The sequence below is a fragment of the Myotis myotis genome, unplaced genomic scaffold (assembly GCF_014108235.1).
Source record: "Myotis myotis isolate mMyoMyo1 unplaced genomic scaffold, mMyoMyo1.p scaffold_m19_p_2, whole genome shotgun sequence".
Taxonomy (NCBI): domain Eukaryota; kingdom Metazoa; phylum Chordata; class Mammalia; order Chiroptera; family Vespertilionidae; genus Myotis; species Myotis myotis.
The window spans coordinates 33,358,351-33,381,475 of NW_023416324.1; the positions used below are offsets into that span (position 1 = coordinate 33,358,351).

Below are 23,125 nucleotides of genomic sequence, written 5' to 3' on the forward strand. Positions count from 1 at the left end.
TAGTTTCAGGTGTACAATATAGTGATTAGACATTTATATACCTTACAAATACAATGGAATATTACTCCGCCATAAAAAAGAATGAAATCTTACCATTCGTGACAACATGGATGGACCTAGAGGATATTATGCTATGTAAAATAATTCAATCAAAGAAAGACAAATGCCATATTATTTCACTTATCTGTGGAATCTAAACTGAATAAACGTCAGCATTTTGTTCTGATACTATTCTTTTAACATTCTTCCTTACACTACTAGAATTTTTGCATAAAAAAGAAAGCTTCTTTCCAAGCAGCATAAAGATGGATACTATGACTTGTATTTCTTTTTATTCTTCTCACTAAGAATATAACACTGAACTTTGCCATAGGACTAAGGAAATGTTTATCTGCAGCAGGTATATTTCATTAGAACTGGAGTAGACCATTCAGACTTTCTTCATTATTATTGCCTTATTCTCTAATTGGTTTGAGAGTCTTTGAGTTGTATCTTCTTCAAAATGATCAGATTATCTTGTAGCAAGGCACTAATTCATAGTTTTTCAACTATTCTCCATATTAATAATAGCTACCATTTAGAGTGCTGCCTCCACCAAACTTATATCTGTCTTAATCCTGGAACAAACCCTAAAGGCAGTATTTTTTTTTTTTATTGCTTAAAGTATTACAAAGGGTATTACATATGTGTCCATTTTATCCCCCCGCCCTAGACAGTCCCCTAGCCTCCCCTATCCCCCAATGTCTTATGTCCACTGGTTATGCTTATATGCATGCATACAAGACCTTTAGTTGATCTCTTACCCCCCTACCTCCTGCCCCCCAACCCTCCCCGGCCTTCCTGCTGCAGTTTGACAATCTGTTTGAGGCAGCTCTGCCTCTGTATCTATTATTGTTCAAAAGTTTATAATGGTCTCTATTATCCATGAATGAGTGAGATCATGTGGTATTTTTCCTTCATTGACTGGCTTATTTCACTTAGCATAATGTTCTCCAGTTCCATCCATGATGTTGCAAATGGTAAGAGTTCCTTCCTTTTTAGAGCAGCATAGTATTCCATCGTGTAGATGTACCACAGTTTTCTAATCCATTCATCTACTGATGGGCACTTAGGCTGTTTCCAGATCTTAGCTATGGTGAATTGTGCTGCTATGAACATGGGGGTGCATATATCCTTTCTGATTGGTGTTTCTGGTTTCTTGGGATATATTCCTAGAAGTGGGATCACAGGGTCAAATGGGAGTTCCATTTTCAGTTTTTTAAGGAAACTCCATACTGTCTTCCATAGTGGCTGCACCAGTCTGCATTCCCACCAGCAGTGCACAAGTGTTGCTTTTTCTCCACATCCTCTCCAGCACTTATCGTTTGTTGATTTGTTGATGATAGCCAGTCTGACAGGTGTGAGATGGTACCTCATTGTTGTTTTGATTTGCATCTCTCGGATGATTAGTGACTTTGAGCATGTTTTCATATGTCTCTTGGCTTTCTGAATGTCCTCTTTTGAAAGGTGTCTATTTAGGTCCTTTGCCCATTTTTTGATTGGATTGTTTATCTTCCTTTTGTTAAGTTGTATGAGTTCCCTATAAATTTTGGAGATTAGGCCCTTATCAGATATGACATTGGCAAATATGTTTTCCCACACAGTGGGTTTTCTCGTTGTTTTGTTGATGGTTTCTTTTGCTGTGCAGAAGCTTTTTATTTTGATGTAGTCCCATTTGTTCATTTTCTCTTTAGTTTCAAGTGCCCTAGGAGCTGTATCAGTGAAGAAATTGCTTCGGCATATGTCTGAGATTTTGTTGCCTTTGGATTCTTCTAGAATTTTTATGGTTTCCTGTCGTACATTTAAGTCCTTTATCCATTTTGAGTTTATTTTTGTGTATGGTGTAAGTTGGTGGTCTAGTTTCATTTTATTGCATATATCTGTCCAATTTTCCCAACACCATTTATTGAAGAGACTATCTTGGCTCCATTGTATGTTCTTGCCTCCTTTGTCAAATATTAATTGAGCATATTGGTTCGGGCCGATTTCTGGGCTCTCTATTCTATTCCATTGATCTATATGCCTATTCTTGTGCCAGTACCAGGCAGTTTTGAGAACAGTGGCTTTGTAATACAACTTGATATCTGGTATTGAGATCCCACCTACTTTGGTCTTTTTCAGGATTGCTGCAGCTATTCGGGGTCTTTTTTTATTCCAGATGAATTTTTGGAGAGTTCGTTCTAGATCTCTGAAGTATGCCGTTGGTATTTTAATGGGAAGTGCGTTGAATTTATAGATTGCTTTGGGTAGTATGGACATTTTAATGATGTTGATTCTACCAATCCATGAACACGGTATGTTCTTCCATCTGTTTATGTCTTCCTCTATATCTTTTTTCAATGTCCTGTAGTTTTCTGAGTAGAGGTCTTTTACCTCTTTAGTTAAGTTTATTCCTAGGTAGCTTAATTTTTTTGGTGCGATGGTAAACGGGATTGTTTTTATAATCTCTCTTTCTGAAAGTTCACTATTGGTGTATAGAAATGCCTCGGATTTCTTGGGGTTAATTTTGTATCCTGCTACATTGCCAAATTCATGTATTAAGTCCAGTAGCTTTTTGATGGAGTCTCTAGGGTTTTGTATGTATAATATCATGTCGTCTGCAAATAAGGACAGTTTTACTTCCTCTTTTCCAATTTGGATGCCTTTTATTTCTTCTTCTTGCAGAATTGCAATGGCTAACACTTCCAGTACTATGTTGAACAGGAGTGGTAAGAGGGGGCATCCCTGTCTTGTTCCTGTTCTTAGGGGAAATGGTGTTAGTTTTTGTCCATTGAGTATGATGTTGGCTGTGGGCCTGTCATATATGGCTTTTATTATGTTGAGGTATGATCCTTCTACTCCCACCTTGCTGAGAGCTTTTATCAAAAATGGGTGTTGAATTTTGTCAAATGCTTTTTCTGCATCAATTGATATGACCATGTGGTTTTTTTCTTTCAATTTGTTTATGTGATGTATCACGTTTATTGATTTGCGGATATTGTACCATCCTTGCATCCCTGGGATAAATCCTACTTGGTCATGGTGTATGATCTTTCTGATGTACTGCTGGATCCGATTTGCTAAGATTTTGTTGAGGATTTTGGCATCTATGTTCATGAGGGATATTGGCCTGTAATTCTCTTTCATTGTGTTGTCTTTACCTGGTTTTGGTATTAGGGTGATGCTGGCTTCATAGAATGAGCTTGGAAGTGTTCCTTCCTCTTGAATTTTTTGTAGTAGTCTGAGGAGGATAGGTTTTAGTTCTTCCTTGAATGTTTGGTAAAACTCCCCTGTGAAGCCGTCTGGTCCTGGGCTTTTGTTTGCTGGAAGCTTTTTGATGACTGCTTCAATTTCTTCCATAGTTATTGGCCTGTTGAGATTTTTAGATTCTTCCTGATTGAGTTTTGGAATGTTGTATTTTTCTAGGAATTTGTCCATTTCCTCCAGGTTGTCTAGTTTGTTGGAGTAGAGCTGTCCATAGTATTTTTTAACAATCATTTGTATTTCTGTGGGGTCTGTTGTTATTTCGCCTCTATCGTTTCTGATTTTGTTTATTTGGGTCCTCTCTCTTTGCTTCTTGGTGAGTCTGGCTAGAGGTTTGTCAATCTTGTTTATCCTTTCAAAGAACCAGCTCTTGGTTTCATTGATTTTCTGTATTGTTTTTTTGGTCTCTATGTCATTTATTTCTGCTCTAATCTTTATTATCTCCTTCCTTCTGCTCACTCTCGGGTTTTCTTGTTGCTCTCTTTCTAATTCTTTGAGTTGTAGAGTTAGATGATTTACTACCATTTTTTCTTGTTTTTTGAGATAGGCCTGTAGAGCTATAAACTTCCCTCTCAGGACTGCATTCATTGTGTCCCATAGGTTTTGGATTGTTGTGTTTTCATTGTCATTAGTTTCCAGGATGTTTCGAATTTCTTCTTTGATTTCATTGGTAACCCAATCAATATTTAATAGCATGCTGTTCAGCTTCCAGGTGTTTGAGTATTTTGGGTTGTTTTTATTGTAGTTTATTTCTAATATTATGCCATCGTGGTCTGCGAAGACGCTTTTTATGATTTCAATTTTCTTGAATTTGGGGATACTTTGCTTGTGACCCAATATATGGTTTATTTTTGAATATGTCCCATGAGCACTTGAGAAGAACGTATATTCCCTGGCTTTGGGGTGAAGTGTTCTGAAGATGTCTATTAAGTCCATCTGATCTAGTGAGTCATTTAGGATTGCAGTATCTTTGCTGATTGTTTGTCTATAGGACTTATCCAGTGCTGTTAGTGGTGTATTAAAGTCCCCTACTATGATTGTATTGTTGTCGATCTCTCCTTTGATATCTTCCAGGAGTTTTTTTATGAATTTGGGTGCTCCTGCATTGGGTGCATATATGTTTACCAGGGTTATATCTTCTTGTTGTATTGATCCCTTTAGTATTATGAAGTGGCCTTCCTTATCTCTTGTTATGGCCTTCACTTTGAGGTCTATTTTGTCCGATATAAGTATTGCTACCCCAGCTTTCTTTTCCTTTCCATTTGCCTGAAAGATATTTTTCCATCCTTTCACTTTCGGTCTGTGTGAGTCCCTTCTAATGAGATGGGTTTCTTGTAGACAGCAGATGTATGGGTCATGTTTTTTTATCCATTCAGCCACTTGATGTCTTTTGTTTGGAGCATTTAGTCCGTTTACGTTTAAAGTTATTATTGAAAGGTATTTGTTTGTAGGCATTTCTGTTTTTGTGTGGCTGTTTTCTTTCTGAGCTTTTTATTTCTTATTTTTATACCAGTCCCTTTAGCATTCCTTGCATTGCTGGCTTGGTGGTGATAAACTCCCTTAGCCTTTTTTTGTCTGTGAAGCTTCTTATTTCCCCTTCAAGTTTGAATGATAGCCTTGCTGGATAGAGTATTCTTGGATTCAGTCCTTTGCTTTGCATCACTTTGTAAATTTCCGTCCATTCTTTTCTGGCCTGATGTGTTTCTGTTGAGAAATCATTTGACAATCTAATGGGAGATCCCTTGTATGTAACTTTCCGTCTCTCTCTTGCAGCCTGTAAGATTCTCTCTTTGTCATGAACATTTGCCATGGTAATTATGATGTGTCTTGGTGTGGGTCTTTTCGGGTTCACCTTGTTTGGGACTCTCTGGGCTTGTGTGACTTTTTTCTTCCCCACCTCAGGGAAGTTTTCTGATATTATTTCTTCTAATAGGTTTTCTAATCCTTGTTCATCCTTCTGTTGATCTGGTACCCCTATTATTCGTATGTTGTTTCGTTTCATGTTGTCCCAAAGCTCCCTTAGGCTCTCCTCCTGTCTTTTCATTTTTTTCTCCAGTTGCAGTACAATTTGGGTGTGTTTTGCTTCCTTGTCTTCTAATTCACTAATTCGGTCCTCCGCTTCACCCAGTCTACTGTTGATACTTTCAATGGAGTTTTTCATTGCAGCTATATCACTCTTCATTTCTTCTTGGGTCTTACTTAAGTTGTTGATTTTTTCATCTGTTTCTTCTAGCTTCTTCCATATGTTATCGATTTTTTCATCTGTTTCGTCTTGCTTCTTGCAGAGGTTGTCGATTTTTTCCTCCATCCGGTTTATGCACTCTAGGACCCTTATTCTGAATTCTTTATCTGTCATGTTGCATGCCTCTGTATTACTTAGCTGCTTTTCTGGAGAGTCCTCCTTCTCTTTCCTTTGGGGGTTTCTTTGTCTACCCATGTTTGATCTCGCTGACATATCTAGACGTTGAGTCATTCAGTGGCTGCTCCCTTGGTGGCAGTGAGTCCTTGGTCTGTGGTTGCTCTTCGGGCGGTTGCGGTAGCAGCTGCTCTTCAGTTGGCAGCAGCTCCTCTGGTGGGTGCTGTTCACAGCTGTGGTGGCTCTTCTGGCTGGTGGGGCGAGGTTTCACGTACAGCTGCTGTTCCTCAGCAGAGGGTGTGGTGCTCAGGAGGTTGCTGTTGCTTGGATCTGCTGCGTTGATTTAAAGGCACAAAATACAACACAACAAGGCACCACGTACCAGGCACTATACACAAATATATTCACGATATTAATAACCCCAAATAAAGGTGACCACCTGAATTAAGAGAATTAGGGGATAAGGAAGAAGGAAGAGAAAAAGATAAAAGAGAAAAAAGAAAAGAAAAGTAGGGACCAAAAAAAGGAGTGCAAAAATGAAATTGGGAAAAAGGAGGGGGGAAAATAAAAGCGAGATACGAAAAGAAAAGAAAAAAAAAGAGCGAAAAGAGAGAATGAAGTGGAAGAGGGGAAGAGACTTTTTTATATGAGGAGAATACTCCTATAGAACAGCCATTAATCCTAACAAATTCCAGCAACAGCTCCCTGGAGATGAATGCAAACTAGAAACAACCAATAATATAACGATGAAAATAGAATGGAGAACACTAATCCCAAAATAAAATAAAGAGAAAATAAAATGGCACTTTAAAAAAAAAATGGTAAAATGGTAGCAGTAATAATACTGGTTAAAAATAAGAAGGTAGTAATTAAAAGGGTAAAATCAGGTGATGGAAAAAAGAAGAGAAAATAAAAAAGAAGAAAATAAAAAAAAAATAAAATAAAAAAAAATAAAAATAAAAATAAATTGGTTTCTTAGTTAAAAGGTGAAAAAAGAAAAAAAAAATATTGCAGTAGTGAAGGTCCTTCGGTTCTTCTATTCTTCAGTGTGGCTCGCCTTAGACCTGCCAGGTATTCAGGAGGGTGTTGAGTTTCCCTGTGATACACTGTTCCTCTGTGTTGTAAACCACAGTCCTTATTTTAAAGCAAGCTGCATTTGTTTCCCAGACTGCCTTATTTTGTGTTTAGCAAAGAGTCAGTTTGTGGGTCAGCCTCTGGGTGGCAGTGCTCTGGGGTTGGCCTCTGAGGCTATAGGGCCTCTCTGTCCAGTGGGAGTTCACTGCCCAGAGCTGGCTGCGTAATAGTTACCAGTGCTGTGTTGTTGCTGGGATTCTAAAGGCAGTATTATTTTGACCATTTTACAGATGAGGAAACTGAGCATATCATTTTTCCCCTAAGAAGAAGGTGCTCAATGAACCCTAAATGGAATGACATAGGGCTTGGAAAGTATTTGAGGTGATGGTGAGTGAAACTATTGGTGTTCATTCATTCACAATAACTGGATGCTGTGCTATAAGGGGCTACACATAGAAGTTCATTCAATCAATATTTACTATTAGGGAGTGAGCCTGAGGACTCAATCAGGCACTCATCCTGCCTTCTAAGATATTTTGCTTTCTAGTTTTAGTCCTTTATATATCTCTCACTCCAGATTTATAGCCTAATCACAATGATAGATTAAATGAAATACATTTTGAGGACATGTATGATTAAGTAACACATCACAAAGAAATCTCTTGGTCATTTTTAGTTGAGAAAAAATTGAGCATGCCTTCCATTCTGTCTTTCCTTTCTCTTCTGGTCTATGCCCATCTCCCTCAAACACATTCTTCTATGAAGTGGTGGAGGAAAGACCGTACTTTTAGATGGGGAAAAATCTTTCTAGAGGAATGTTTAGATATAACCATTGTCACTAGTATTATGTTGTGCAAAATTGTGCATGTCAAGTATGCAGTGCAGTGTTTGGTATACAGCAGACTTCTGGTAAAAGCAGTGTTTATTTGCACTTTGTAAGTACTATTATTTTTTCTTCTTCTCCCCTCCCATTTACCTTTCCTTCCTTCACTTCTCCCACCTTCTACAAATGACTCTTCTTGACTGTTATGATACATACTAGAGGCCCAGAGCACGAAATTTGTGCATGGAGGCGGGGAGGGAGGTGTCACTCAGCCAGGCCTGCACCTTCTCACAATCTGGGACCTCTTGGAGAATGTCTGACTGCCAGTTTAGGCCTGATCGGGCCTGAACTGGTAATTGGACATCCCTTTCGCAATCTGGGACTGCTGGCTCCTAACCGCTGGCCTCCCTGCCTACCTGATTGCCCCTAAGCACTCTGCCTGCCTGTTTCATCATCCCTAAGCACTCTGCCTGCCTGCCTGATCACCCTAACCACTATGCCTGCCTACCTCATCACCCCTAATTGCTCACCTGCCTGCCTGCCTGATCGCCCTAACCACTCTGCCTGCCTGCCTGATTGCCCCTAACCGCTCACCTGCCTGCCTGATTGCCTCTAACCACCTCTGCCTCAGCCCCACCGCTGCGGCTTCATCCAGAAGGACATCTGGAATGACTTTTGGAAGGTCGTTCAGCTGAACAGTCTAATTAGTATATTATGCTTTTATTGTTATAGATATTTCTTTATTTGTGGTTACAGAATTATAACTGAGTCCAGAACTTTAAACAATTGTATATTGAATTATTATCAAAGGAGTATAATCTGGTTAAACACTATATACCCTTCAATGGTATGGTAGCTACTACATACTTCATCTGCTCAGTGGCCTTTGATTGGTAAAGATTTATATTTAGAGTATGATTTTTTTGCTTGTTTCTTCGTTTTTTATTTTTAGTAAAGGTCACCTGAACTGAAGTGGAAAATTCCCCCCAAATTCCTTCATGGAGGGATCTTCAGAAATCTGGGTATTCACATGTTGCCCCTGCTGAGTTTTCTTGGGCTATTTTGAAGGAGATAGCAGTGCAAATTTCAGACAGAGACCACCAAAATTAGATTTCTTGGATAAATATGTTTTCACCTTTTTTAGAATTTTGTAAATAAGGCAGTTTTTCTGTCCTTTACATTTTCTTTCCCAGAAAAAACACCCTAGTGCTTGAAGAGTATAGTCAAAGTCACAGTGATTCTGGGAATAATCCTTCTGCTTTTAGCAGAAGGCTTAGTAGCATGGAAAGAAGACGGGAAGATCAAATGTGAATTGACCTTAGGTTAGGTTACCTGCCCAGGTGAGTTCTTGGCAATTTAAGTGGATTAAACAGCCATTTGTCTATATTTCCCACACTGTAGCATTCTTCTAGCTCTTTTTCACAATATGCAGTAGACCAGTGATGGCAAACCTTTTGAGCTCAGCGTGTCAGCATTTTGAAAAACCCTAACTTTACTCTGGTGCCGTGTCACATATAGAAATTTTTTGGTATTTGCAACTATAGTAAAACAAAGACATATTTTTGATATTTATTATATATTTAAATGCCATTTAACAAAGAAAAATCAACCAAAAAAATGAGTTCATGTGTCACCTCTGACACGCATGTCATAGGTTCGCCATCACTGCAGTAGGCAGAACTACTTAGGAAGAGGAAGGCATCACACTGTCAGGTCATCCTATATCATAAAAGCCTAATATGCAAATAGACCAAATGGTGGAATGACCAGTCGCTATAATGCACACTGACCACCAGGGGGAAGATGCTCAACACAGGAGCTGCCCCCTGGTGGTCAGTGCGCTCCCACAGGGGGAGCACCGCTTAGCCAGAAGCCGGGCTCACGGCTGGAGAGTGCAGTGGCAGTGGCGGGAGCCTCTCCCAACTCCACTGCAGGTGGGTGGTAAGGAGTGAGGGGTCCCAGACTGTGAGAGTCCCGGACTGTTAGAGGGATGTCTGCCTGCTGGCTTAGGCCCGATACCCGGGGGGGGGGGGGGTGGCGCGGTCGGGCCTAAGCCTGCAGGCAGACATCCCCGAATGGGCCCTGGACTGCAAAAGGGTGCAGGCCAGGCTGAGGGACCCCCCCCCCCAGTGCACAAATCTCGTGCACCGGGCCTCTAGTTTATTTCTAAGAGACCATCCACAGTGGATTCCTGACCCTACAAGTGCATCTTGTCTCTGCAGTATGTTTGTATTTTCCTATAAAATTTGATATGTTTCTACAGGAAAACACACACAAAAAGACAAACCCAGCACCACAATTCATCAAAGGAAAATTATGCTTAAATGCTTTTAAAAGCCTTTAAATATAATATAGCACTGTCTGGGCACACTGAAAAGTATCTTCCCTGAAGGAAGAAATGCCAGCAGTTTAGATTTATTGTTTGAAGGAAGAAGGAGAAGATAAAAAGAAACTGAGCCACAGGAAAATGTCAGGTCCTAACCACTGATGACGCTGTTTAAATGTTGTGCCATAATCATATTAGGACAGAGCACATGAAATTCCCAATCTCTGTAGGACACTGAGAAGGACCAGCAATATGTGTGTGTGTGTGTGTGTGTGTGTGTGTGTGTGTGTGTGTGTGTCTGTTTGCTCTACCTTCCCACCCCATTTTGCTAATTCAATTGAGGGGCAAGAAGGGGTAATCCAGACACCGGAACAGGAGGCAGAGGTCCGCAGCTGTGCTCGGAGGGACTGGTATGAAGAGAGAGAGGCTCAGTCTGACTTGGAGTTTTGTGCTGTGCACGTGAATGCTCTGGAACTGCCCTAATCGACTGAAAATGAGCCGGCTACGGTCATATGGAACAGGTCTGTTTAGCCACATCACTGGGTAGCATGGCAGATGGTAGACCGTCAATGGGTGGTATTGATTGGCTGGATTTGCCTCAGGGTAACAAGACTATGGGTCCTTAAAAACCCGCTTCATCTTATTTTCCTTTGTGCAGCTACGTACAGTTGTGATTTTCTTTTCTCACTCACACAGCCCCCGGTATCTTTTCCTCTTTTTAAGCCTCCCCTGGTAATCAAAATAGAGAGGTTACCTTGAGATGAATACTCTTTAAATTATCACCAAGGCAAGAAAACTCGAGAATTTTTTATTTACTAGGCTGATTACATTTTAATGTTTGAAGAAAGTAACATTTTTTAATTAGTGCTTAAGACATATGGTGAGTGTACAAATTAGCTTATTTCATACAACCAGAATTTGATGAGAGCAACTCCTTCTCACTCCCCAATTAAAAATTGTCACTTGAAACTTAATATATGCGAGGAGGTTAAATGGTATTAGGTGATGCAGCCTTGACTTAAAGATGAAGGAGACAGTCCCTGTTGGGTGAGGCTAAATGTTGCTTGGATGGGCTGGAAAAATACTCGTATCAACATCCGTGTTTGCAAGAGGATGTGGAAGTTCCAAGGCTTTAATTTGTTCAGCCAAGAAAACAAAATCCCAGGTATCTGTGTGCGTTCGTTTCTCTTTTGGGTATGCTGGAATGTACAATGGTGCTTGCATGCTCTGTAAGTAATAAAATCCTCCTTAAAATCAGGCCCTATAACAATATAAGTGATGAGATTTATTTTTGTTCAGGTGTTTCTTTATCTTTTCAGCATCCCCCTCCATCACCTGGGGCTTTCAACCTGGGACATTCTATTTGTTTCTGGCAGAGGAGCAGATTAATCGGAATAGAAATGTACGAAGGAGACACCAAGTTAGCTATACATCCAAAATAGTTCACCACAGCAATGTCCCACTTCGAGGCTGATCTCAGGGGAAAAGAACAGCGGCGGGGAGAGATATGTGATCCGTTAGCTCTTGTGGTTGTTTATAACTGTTTGTATAACTGTGTTTTTTTTTTTGAAGAGATGCTTAGGATTTTTGTTGCGTGTTTTTTTGTTTTGTTTTCAGTGTCTTTGCTTTGAAGCTTTTGGTTATTTCCCATCATGAAAGACCATATCCAATAAACCTAATAGTTTATTCAGAAGAAAAGTTGCACCCTTAAACTCTTGTCTCCATCTTATAGGTGCTTTGTCAATATGCATATTTTTGAATTGGGTTTTTTTTATCACATGAGTCAATATTTTTCTCTTTTTTCTAAAGGAAAGTATTTCCATGGAGTGTTTGATTTTCCCCCTTGCTCTGCATTGATTGGATTTTCCTTGTTCATCCTTTGCTGAATGAAACAAAGCTTGTGTGTGCCTCATTCTTCACAGTTCTTTTTAGAATTGGTGGGGGTATTTTGTTTTGTTTTCTTCCTATAAGTCTGGGGAAAGGATTTTATTAATTTATTTTGGCAAGATACACACACAGAGAGAGAGACAAGACAAGGTGCCTGTTAGAATGCTGGCATTTCTCATGTCACATCCTATACCCAAAAGCTATTTCAAAGGGGGAAAAAAAATCACGATCTTTCAGGATGGTTCATTTGAATCCGTGCACTCTACCCACCTGGTGGTTATATAGTGAACTGTTACTTTAAAGAGTAGTTTAAACACCAGCCATGTTTGGGGCAGGCTGCTCTTGCAAAGAGAGCAGTACATATAACAGGAGTCTACTGTGTGTGAGATAAGGGGAAAATTCAGCTCACTGACTAGAGGTTTTAATGTGCGAACTCTAGGGAAATAATATATTGACTGTTCCGTGGTGCGCAAGAAAATTGAAGAACCCTTTGCAGACGGAGTGCTTTGCAAAGGATTCTATCTGTTTCTCTTAAAACAAAATCTGTGGCAAGATGTTTGAAATCAGCAGGACGCTTAATGCTGCTTTGTTAAATAATGAGGTAATATTTTGTCACTTTTTTCTGGGCAGCATCTGTTTGGGGTTTTTGTTTTGTTTTTCCCCTTGCTTCATCCCCCCCCAACCCCCTCCCCCCATGTTTCTAAAGGATTCTTTTTCTTTCTTTCTTTCTCTCTCTCTCTCTCTCTCTTTTATTTTTCTCATGGAAGTCAAGGAAATACAATTCACGCTTCCATTTCTGTTCCTCCCTTTTGGTGCTTTTGGAGAATTTGGTTGTCTTTTTTATTTGCAGTTTCAGCCGGCTGCTGTTTCCTAGCCCATTGTGCCATGTAAGGCTTCTCCACTGCGCGGAGTAGGTAGTTATTAACGCTGAATTGGCTTCTGGTACAGTCCATCTGGACTCAGTGTGGGAAAGCTGGCTGCCGGCGACTGATGCTGAGATATCTGCAACCTTTGGGATGTGTGCATGGTGGTGAGGGGCTGACTGATACGAGATTACCTCTTTTAAGGGAAATTGTTATTAATGAGTCAAGAAACTGCTCATTTATGGTAAGAGGGATGCAGCAGCCCCACAGCTCTGGGATATCATTTTTAGGTTGCCTTAGCTGCTTGAGTGAGACAAGTTTCTTTCTGTGGTGGTGGAGGATTGTGGCGGAAAAAAAAAAAATCATGCATGACTGGGAGACTCGCCTGCCTGATTCTTGAGATAATAAATTGAGAATCTGTTGCTTTGCAAATGTCACACCACTGATGTAGCGGTCAGCCCCTCACTCTGAAAGATGAATGGTACTATTGGAAATGCAATCATAAGGTTGACTTTTCCCAACAATAGGATTCTGCCTTTGTCTTTAGAGAAAAGGCCTCTGAGGACATTTGTGCATTTGTTTGAGGATTCTGTTAAAAGACTCCAGAGTGGAGGTTTTGAGAGAAGTGATCAATATACAAAATGCACGGATATTTTAGCCTAGCAAAACCAACTAATTGTTTATACTTGTAATGTAGAGTTCCTATTCCAGAAAAGTGGCCAGTTTCTTTTGGTACACCTCATGTTAATTTATGGGTCACTGAGTGTACCCAGATTAGTATAGATAGGAGAAAAGGGTTTTAAGAAATTGCGACTTTTATAACCTGCAGAGAAATACAAAGTAAATATTTTGTTCCAAGTGAGCTGTTTTTATTTGTGTTTGTCAGCATGGTGTTCGTGTTTACTTTTCACAATATTTAATGCCGGTGAAATCCCACTCAGAGTTTCTGTTGCTGATTTGGGCACCTGTACCTGCCCTGGGTATGTATGGTGAGCTCTTTTGAAGACTTAACCTATGAATCATCCTGAGTACACAGTTCATTAGATACGGTAGTACTATTGTGACGTATTGGACTCTATACATTTGCTAAGGAAATTATTTTAAGTTTACTAAATTTAGTATTGTTCCTCTTAAAGGGATTATATTCTAATATTTCCACTTTTCTCTTTCATGTAGTTTTATTTCTAATAGCTGAATTTATTCATATTCAAATCTAATACTTTATATAGTGTACCCTACACATATTGTTTTATGGTGTATCTGTATTTTTAAAAGTGTGTGTATATATGTGAGTTGTATAGGTGTGTGTGTTCATGACACAGTAGCTTGTAGAGAATAGTTTTCATTTTTTAAAAATATAAAAGTTATTTCTTTTTAAACAAATTTTCACAGACCCATTTATTCTTGGACTTTGAAGTCCAGAGTATAGCATGATTTTTGACCTGTATTTTCACTCTGCCCAGTCTCAACACACTGTCAACTCCAGCCAAAGATTATGTTGAATTCTGTCTTTAGTAATATTTGTTACCTCTGTGTATTTATTGAGGAACAAAATGATTAAGTTATGAATTAGATAAATAGGGATAAGTTAGTCTTTTGGATAGAAGTAGAGCACAAACTCCTCAGGTAAGCCACTTAAAAAAAACCAAACCAGAACAAAATACTGTACTGCCGGAGGCTTGGTAGAGTAGAGGTTATGAATTGTATAAGATAGACAAACTCTATACATCCCCACACACTTGCTAAATGTCTCTTTGCAAGTCTTTTAAGAGGCCACAGAAAAAGGAAAAAAAAGACATCGTTTGAAGGAGAGAAGCAACATCACGTGTTCAGTTAAGCAAGATGAGCACTTGCACCAGTTATGAAATGAGATGGTTGTCAAATGCATGTTTCAACTTTCTCTATAGCGGTCAGGAAAGCAAAGAGAGGGTGCATTTGGATGGGTTTTTAAAAATTCAGATCATGCCTCTATCCAAGTTGAAAAATAAATTCATTTAAATAAATCATTCATCATTCTCTGTTTTGAAAAGCTCAGACAGAAGGCAGAAAGGTAGAGGCTGGCAGCTGCCCCCCCCCCCCCCCCGGCTTTTCTCTTTTTCATTTATTGGGAAAGAGTTTTCTGAAGCAAACTTTTGTGAGCCTAGTTCATAGAGCAAGCACACTCTCAAACTTGCATTCCTTTGAAACACTGGCCATGTTAGTTGCAGAAGGAGCATTGCTTACTGAAAATCAGCAGTGCCGGGAAATAAAGTTAAAATGTAGATGTATTAGCACATTGAAGTGCTTTTGTTGTATCCTTAAGCCTAGAGGCAGATCATTAAATATGCATTTCGCTAGAAAGCAACTGTCGAGAAAGATAAGGTGGTAGAAAATATTCCATCCTGGAAAAGCCCTCTGTCCGAGGGGTGGGGTGGTGCAGCCCTCGGGACAGGGAGAAGGAGGACACTCCCACTGTTAAGGTTTACTAGCTGCCAGTGACCTGTACTTGTTACAGTACTTTTGAGCTGGGAGGAGGGAAAAGGTAAAAATACAAGTATGGCTGTTGTTGCTTCAGCCCAGCCTTAATTACCAGACACAAGAAGCAGTTCAGAAATCCGGTCTCTGTTGTTGTAGAGGTCACCAAATCATTAACATCGTCAATCTGGCAGTAGCTAATTTAAATAGCACCTGATGTTGCAACGCCTCCCTGCGTTTCTCCAGCCAATCAGATCCTGCCTTCGGCTGACAGATGGTCCCATAAATGGATGTAAAAAGGGGAAGCTTCGAGCCAATTTCAGCAAGGCTCTGTTCAGTTGTTCTTATCTACATCCTAGAATCAGGGGTTTCAGCTCACTGCTCCTTTTCTTTCTTTCTTTTCTTTCTTTTTTTTTTGTTTTTGTTTTTGTTTCTCTCCCCCATCCCCCTAAAATAATTGATTTACTTTACAATCATCCACATTGTGTTTTGTGGATCTTTAAAAATATAAAACAATAGTAGTCATCTAAAAAAATATTCTGAAACCTTTGCAAATTTTAAGAGAAGAGTCGAAGCTCTGCGAGACCCAATATTTGCCAATAAGAATGGTTATGGTAGGTATGACTAGATTTATAATCTGTGGTTTGTGCTGCTGGAGGGAAGAAAAGCATCTACACCTTGACCAAGAGTTTAGTTCTCTGCTGCTGTTTGATTCCTACATTTACTGTCTCTTTGTGTAGAGAGTGCGGGTAGGTCCTTTTATTGAGAAGCAGGGGGGAAATAGATTGTCATTTTTAACAGGTCATTGTCAGTTTTCCCTTCAACATAAAGGCATGGGTGGGGTGAAGGTGGGCTGAAATAACTGCTGGTTTGTTGAAAGAGGTTATATTACGTGAGACCAGAATGGCAAAAGAAGGGATTTCTCATTGTGAAGGGAGAGGGGGTTTGTCTACGAGCCTGGGTTTTGTGGGGCAGGAGGTGGATGCAGCCGGGTTAGGAGTCTTTCCATTTCTGTGCTGGGAATTTAAACCTTGAGAGGCAGCAGCTCCTGGATACTGAACGTTGAGATGGGCAGTTGTATTTCAGGGGGCTGCGCAGTCAAAACAGCAAAGAGAGTGATTTATTTGGGCTTCAGTAAATGCTGCATCTTGTATTTCAAAGAGTTTCCTGTCATGACCTCATAAAAAAGAGGAGGCGGCTTGTATGTGTAGCGGTGCCTGGCGTGTTGAGTTGTTGCTTCCTTCTCTGGGCAGCAGCTCTGTAAGAAGGAATGTCAGCTTTTACATAACGTTTCTTTCCGCTTTTGACACACTGTGTGAGGGTCCATCTTCTTCTGATCACAGATGGAGTGGAATGGCTTGAAGATGGTAAGTGAAAAGAGGAAGGCAGTGTGGAGATTCCAGCCGATTGTGTGTGTGCGTGTATGTGTGTGTGTGTAAGGACGGAGGACTGTGCATCGTAAATCACTGTGCAGATCGTGTGTGTGTGTGTGTGTGTGTGTGTGTGTGTGTGTGTACGCGCGCGTGCATTTATTAGTATTTCTCTTTTCCGAAAACCAGAATCCATCTCCAAGTGTGATGGCACTGCATGCACACCAGGCACTCAGGCTGCCTCTTCCACAGAACACACATTTTAGCCAAGCGAGGTTGGTGTCTTTTTTGACGATCACAATGTCACGGCCGCTGTTGGCTGGCGGGTCCACTGCCTCTGTGAGCTTTCAATGGAATTGCACGACCGTTAAAGTTAAAGGCACATTTCTTTTTCAGTCTCCGGCTGGGAGTGATGGGGAAGGCTAGGAATGAGGGGTAGAGGAGGTGAGGTTCAGTACCAGCAGATGCATTGTGAAACAGGACTTTTGGATGTGGAAGGGGAAATGGAAAACCTGTCTGCCAAAGTAGTAAATCTATTTTTAGCATCTTTTTCTGAAGAGAGGGAAAAAAAGGAAGCAGCAGCAGCAAGGAAACTCCTTGCGTGTCACTCCTCGCCTGATGTTGACCCTGAAGATACGGCACAAAATGGCAAGATCAGATGCCGCGAGTGCTCACTTTGACTTTGAATTTTTACCAGCAGTATCTTTCGTGTGGTTTCAAAACTGGGTGTGGGGAGAGGCTGTGAATTCATATCCATCTCACTTATTTCTCACTAGAAAAGCCTGGGGAGGACTTTTCGCTCTGCATAGATGTTATAACAAAGCTGTGGTCTTTTCCCCATTCTTAGAGGATTGCCTTTGTCTGGCTGCTTGTTTTGATGGGTGTAAAACAAATAAGATTAGACCGAGCAGCCCAACTGAAAGCGATAGCTGGGAGGAAAACCCAATGAAAGGTTGCCGGGGAAACGAACAGAGGAAAAGCCGAGTCGGGAGCAGGTGGCTATCATGAGAACACACTGCAAACAGTGTAAAAAGGGAGGGGGGCACAGGACCTTGATTATCTTTGCTGTTCTTTGTGGCCAGCCCAACTTTAATTATTCTTTATAAATAGGTGTTAATTACATTTCTAACTTTGGCTTACAGTGATTTTTAGAAATCTATTTTAAGCATCTGTTCTGCCTCCCCTGTTTTTACTTCTTCTTCTTTTTTTGTTTAAAAAACAGAGAGAGAAGGAGAGGGGGAAGGGAGGGTAGGGAATCTTGCTCACTCTCTCTCTCTCTCTTTCTCTTTCTCTCTCTCTCTCTCTCTCCTTTTCCCTGCTGTGAAACTGTACGTGCAAAAAATCGCAAGGAATCCTACGAAGCTACTTGAAAAATAATGTAAATTATATTGAATGAAGTTGACGGAAGCATAATAAACTCCCACAGCTGATAGGTTCTGAAAATGATTTCTTAAAAATTTCCAGCAAATATCCATCCATAGGTAGAATAGGTTTACCCTAAACAATGATTTTGTGCTAGGTGAGAGTGGTATTTTGACTAAATCAGATATTGATACTACAGTTCCAAGGAGTTCACTGTATCTCTCATTTTACTTTTAAAAATAATAAATGAAAAACTGTATTCTAGCCTTTTGCTGTGCCTCCCTCTCTATCTCCAGCCACAGATCCATAAGCTGCCCTTGCAACCACTGCCTTCTGTTGGGCATTTGGTTGCGATTCTGATCTTGGCATAAACTGAGTGAAAAGCTGATTTTTTTTCCGTGTCTCTAAATGTCTGGGACCCATGTGTGTGCTGGTGACAGGCATCTCTCGCTTTTTCTTGAAGTGTGCTTTACTAGTAGTCTGTTTTTCTCATGATGGTGGGTACCAGAAGGACTGAAAGGTATAGTACTCAGGCGAATAGGATGTAACGTAAAAGCAACTGAAACCATGATCTGTCACGATTTCTTCCCCGTAGACAAACTTGATACAGGATCAGGTAGCTAATTTTCAGTCCAAAAAGGAGAGATTAAAAAATACTGAAATGTAGTAAAAGGTTAAGAAATATAATTGGCTTTATTGAAAGTATTCTTAATTTTTTACTCTCTCCATTGCAAAACTCCGCACACTCCTCCGACCCCAATTCTTTATTCCTTGCCAGTGCTTCTTTTTTTTATATCTTCTTAGTGGGAGATTTTTTATTAAAATTTGTTTTGACTCTTGGGGTAAACATAAATAAAAATATTTTTGTCATTTACTTGAACCTTGCTCTCATATTTTGAGTGTGTGAACATGGCGCTATTAAAAATAGAATTGTTTTTATTATCTCTAATACAGATTTTTTCTGAGAATTTTTCAGTATTTTTTAGTTAGGGTAAAGTAATGCCTATCGGCACTGTCCCCTAAGCTTGGGTTGTCAAAAAGACACGTGGTTCTACTGCTGACCTTTTCCACTTCTTTGTCTTAAAAAATATTAATGCCTGCTACCTGCATGTGGAGGTGCGCCTTGACTTCAGTGAGTGTGCATTTATTGAGAAATGAAAATCTGATTGGAAATGTTTCTGCAAAAAACACCTTTTCATCACAGTTTTAATGATCAGAATGTCCGTATACCTCATTGTAAATAATAGCTAAGTCATTTAATATTTAAATTTTGAAAGGGTGAAATGAATATAGGTGGGGAAATAGCTGAAAAATTCCTTTGAGAATTATTGATTCACAAAGCAATTTTAATTTAAAAAAAAAACTAAAATAAAAAAACCTAACAAACCTTAACCGTTCATTTCTGATCTCAGTCCCATTCATTCCTAACTGCCATTCATTCAAGTCATCCTCCTGACCGAATATAGATGAGCTTGTTTTTGTTTGACAGTTTTCCAAAACCTTCAAACTTTTTTCTCTCCCTATAACACTTCTTTGGTCCTTTGAATATTCAAGGATTTTGTTATGAGAGGAAGGCCAGATTGTTGTGAGGTAATAACAATAGTATATTTTGTTAAAGAAAAAAACAGAAAATGAGCTATGCATTTGCATTTTATTTCTAAATTCAGTCTTGTAATAGGGTTCGGGACATGTTAGACTTCAGATATTTTAAACTTAGCATTTCTATTGGGGGTAATCTATTTGAAATTTCAAATCTAGAAGTCATTGCATGAACATTGTGTTGTGTGTGTGTTCAATATTTCTGAAAGAATTTGAGGGTAAATTAAGGGTTTTTTCTCAGTTAAGAGTTACTGTGAACAATGAAAGGGTTTCCTCCAGGCAAGTCCTTTTCTTTGGTTTTTATATTTTCCCTTTGCACTATTTCCTTATTGTGGGTGTATTCTCTTCCTGTATGGAGACTAAATGCTATTCCGCCCATAAGGAGATATGCTGCTTCAATTAGTCCTTTGCATCTTAATGCTTTATTTTAATTTTAAAAATTAAATAAATTATCTGTGTGTACCACCAGTAAGGAATGGTGGTCTTGATAGAGGTCATTGTGCATGGACAGAAGTACTTTGGCCTTGACAAATTTCTTCCTCGGGCCCAATGATCTGTGGCCACCAAGCACTTATTTATGTGCCTGGACACTTAATATGTACATTTGTTGGTGACATGGCCAGTGGATGCTAGACATATGAGGGTGCGCTGGCAAATGCTGCAATGCAGTATTTTTCCCCAATGTCATTGAGAATTTGGGGGGTATGAAGGGACATAAACATTCTCAGGCTTTTATCTTACTGTTTCCCAGTCGATGGGCCATATCATACAGAATTGGCCTATTCCCCTTTTGTAATCGGTCAACATTTTATTGCCACTATCCATTCTCCCATCCGTTTGAGAGACATGCAGAAAGTATACGTATGAGAGAGACACTGTGTGTGTATCAGGGTAAGCATGTATGTTTCTAGAATCCTGCACCTGTCTTAAGCTTTTCTTATTTGGTATAACCAAATGTGTATATACATACATGCAAGTATATATACATCCAAAAGTGGGAATAAAACCTAACTGGGCTGGCTCCCCTTAAGAAGAGGCTTCCTCTCCTCACAAACTCTAAGAGCTATCTTATTAGAAAAAGGCAAAACTTCCTCAAAAAGATTTATCCAGACCCCATAGACTTCTGTTACTAACCAAACATTTTTCTATTGTTGCCACTTGAAGACTATAAACGTTCAAATCTATAATCATATTTGAGAGCTAGTAGTTGCCCTTTTAATCATGGGTTGGATTCGAATGAAAACGTGTGAGTATATGGAAGGAGAGTTGTTTTTGCTTTGGAGCATTTGAACCTAATCTTTAACCATTGGTAAAAAAAAATAAAGTAAAATAAAATAAAATAAAAAAAACAAGGAGAAGATGGGTGGCTGCGTTAACATCTCATGCTTTGTTTTGTGAGTTTGTGGGGCGTGTGTGTGTGTGTTGAGAACATCTTTGTATTTTTAAAATCTCAGCGTATTTTAAGGGTATAAGGCTTTTATAGGTCAGCAGCTATCTAAGGGTAAAATGAAAGGTGATCTGTGGGTGGTTAGGTGGGTGGGAGTTGTCACAGCAGTAATTGTCATAAATTAGCCATCTAGAAATGGAAAGAAAAAAGGCTGGAGGACAAGAGTGGAGAGGGGTACCACCATGTGGGTCTGCACCTTGCCGTTATAAGAGCTAATGAGCGATAAATTTGAACTGGTGTCGTTCCGGTTGCCAGATAATTTCTCAGAACCTTGACTTTGCAGATTCATTACTTCCTTGCTTGCTTGTTCACACCTTTAATTATATCCAGTTTGGGATGCTAGCTGGGGGCACCAGAGACGAGCCATTTTGTTTATTGTTTATCTCATTAAGTATTCAGGCAGTGTGCTCACAAAAGCTTTGGAGCATCAGTGTTAGGAATCAAACACTTTGGAAATGGAATTGTTACAAAAGAACAAAAAATGAAAAAGCAGTCAGCCAGCCAGCTAACTTGCTTTGGATGTTCACATCCACTCAGCGCAATGGTAATATTTATGCTGTTTCTTGTACATTCATTAAGAAATAACTTAAGTAGTATCAGTGCCCCTGTAACAGGCTGGCAGCTTTCTCTTCATCTCCTTCTCTTTTGCCCATGCTCTCCCTCCACCCCTGAGAGTTTGCCTTTTGCCGGACCATTTTAGAACTGACCATTTTCGCTTTGGGGAAGATTATTATTCAGATCCTTGTTGTATCTAATATCAGAGCTATTTCTACCCCCCTCACTACGGATCCTCCCTCTGCAAGAATCAAGAAATGCTGAATGCCATAATGGAATTTTTAAATAATTGGTTGAGAAAGCAGTGAAAATGTTGGAGACATAAGGTCAGTGCAGTTATTGTGCTTGGGTTTTTGTTATTGTTTGGGGGAAGCCTTATTTTTAACCATAAAAGTAAAATATGAAACTAGCACATATAATGTTTTATCCTCACCTGAGGGTATTTTTAGTGATTTGAGAGAGAGGAATGGGTAGAGAGAAAAATCGAGGAGAGAGAGTAACATTGATGTGAAAGAGAAACAATGATCGGTTGTCTCCTGTACGCACCCCACCCGGGGATCGAACCTGCAATCTAGGCATGTGCCCTGACCGGGAATCGAACCCGCAACCTTTAGGTGTATGGGATGATGCTCCAATCAACTGAACTACCAGGCCAGGGTTATATTTTTTTTAATGGAAATAAATTACAAGTTATAGGTCTCGCCTGAAAATAAATTCTCTTGGACTCTTGGTTTGAAAATAACATTTAAAATTGAGCTTAATTTTTAAATTACTCATTTTAAAGTTATAAAAAAATGTAATTCATACTTTTTTTCTATAAGAAGTATAGTTCTTTTTTTCAGGATGTGAAGAACGAGTGAAACAATTCCAGCCAAGATGGCGAATTCTGAAAAAAAAAAAAAACCACAGCAGAGAGGTTTCCTCTCTCTGGGAACTTTGTGGGCTTGAATTCACTCCTGCTCATTGTATGAATCAGTTGCCTTCGACTGTCTACTCTTCTCTAACAGCTAGCCCTTGAAGTTGTTTTGTCAACAGTGTTCATAGTAGAGGCTAACTGTCATTTTTGTTGGATGAAGATGTATTTGTTGAGGACTAACTTCTGTGCCTTTCTTTGGAACGTACAATTCAAGGTCACTATTTCTTTTTCTTCTGACACTAATCAAAAGACATAGTTAGAGGCCAAGTCCCTGTGATTGGGGATAAAGTTGGGGTGAGGGATTTTAAGGTTGGTTGTTACACAAAGGTTTATGTCAAATTATGAGAAAAGATCTGTTGGAACATTCAAGTACAGAAATGTTTTTCCTTTCATATTTATGAGTCTAGGCATGACTGCAGAAGATAAAAGTAAAAGATCTGGACATTTTTGTCTATAAGATTTTATGTATCCAGCTGTTCACCCTCAGGAAAAAGTACAGTTTGGACAGTTGGAAGGAACTTATTTTCCATCAGCTGGCTGTGGAGTTTGGGTAGAACCTGTTAATTTTACAGAAATAGGAATGCTTTGCTTCTGACAGAAATGATTCTTTGAATGCCTTTCCCCATGTTAGCTTCTAAGGAGGACCCGAGAAGATAGTGAGCCTCTTGGCACGCCCCTGTGCAAACTGTAAGTTTGTCAGTGGAGCAGAAATCATAGAGTCTCTTTGTCATACACACTTAGATACTGCATTCAGTGTATGAGAGAGAGAGAGAGAGAGAGAGAGAGAGAGAGAGAGAGAGAGAAATAGAAT

At 39.6% G+C, this 23,125-nt stretch overlaps 1 protein-coding gene across 3 annotated transcripts in view; it reads left to right on the forward strand.

The window, feature by feature from the left end:
* Positions 1 to 23,125, forward strand: part of ELAVL4 (ELAV like RNA binding protein 4) — a 149,659-nt gene that overhangs the window by 47,537 nt on the left and 78,997 nt on the right. Inside the window, exon 1 of one of the 3 annotated variants that reach the window (XM_036352991.1) lies at positions 15,398 to 15,679. The exons of 1 other annotated variant lie outside the window; for it this stretch is intronic. In XM_036352991.1, coding sequence (XP_036208884.1) covers positions 15,671 to 15,679 — 9 coding nt within the window. In that variant the 5' untranslated portion in view covers positions 15,398 to 15,670. Of the gene's footprint in view, positions 1 to 15,397; positions 15,680 to 16,082; positions 16,433 to 23,125 lie in introns of those variants that run through there. One more of the 3 variants, XM_036352989.1, reaches the window with a different exon arrangement.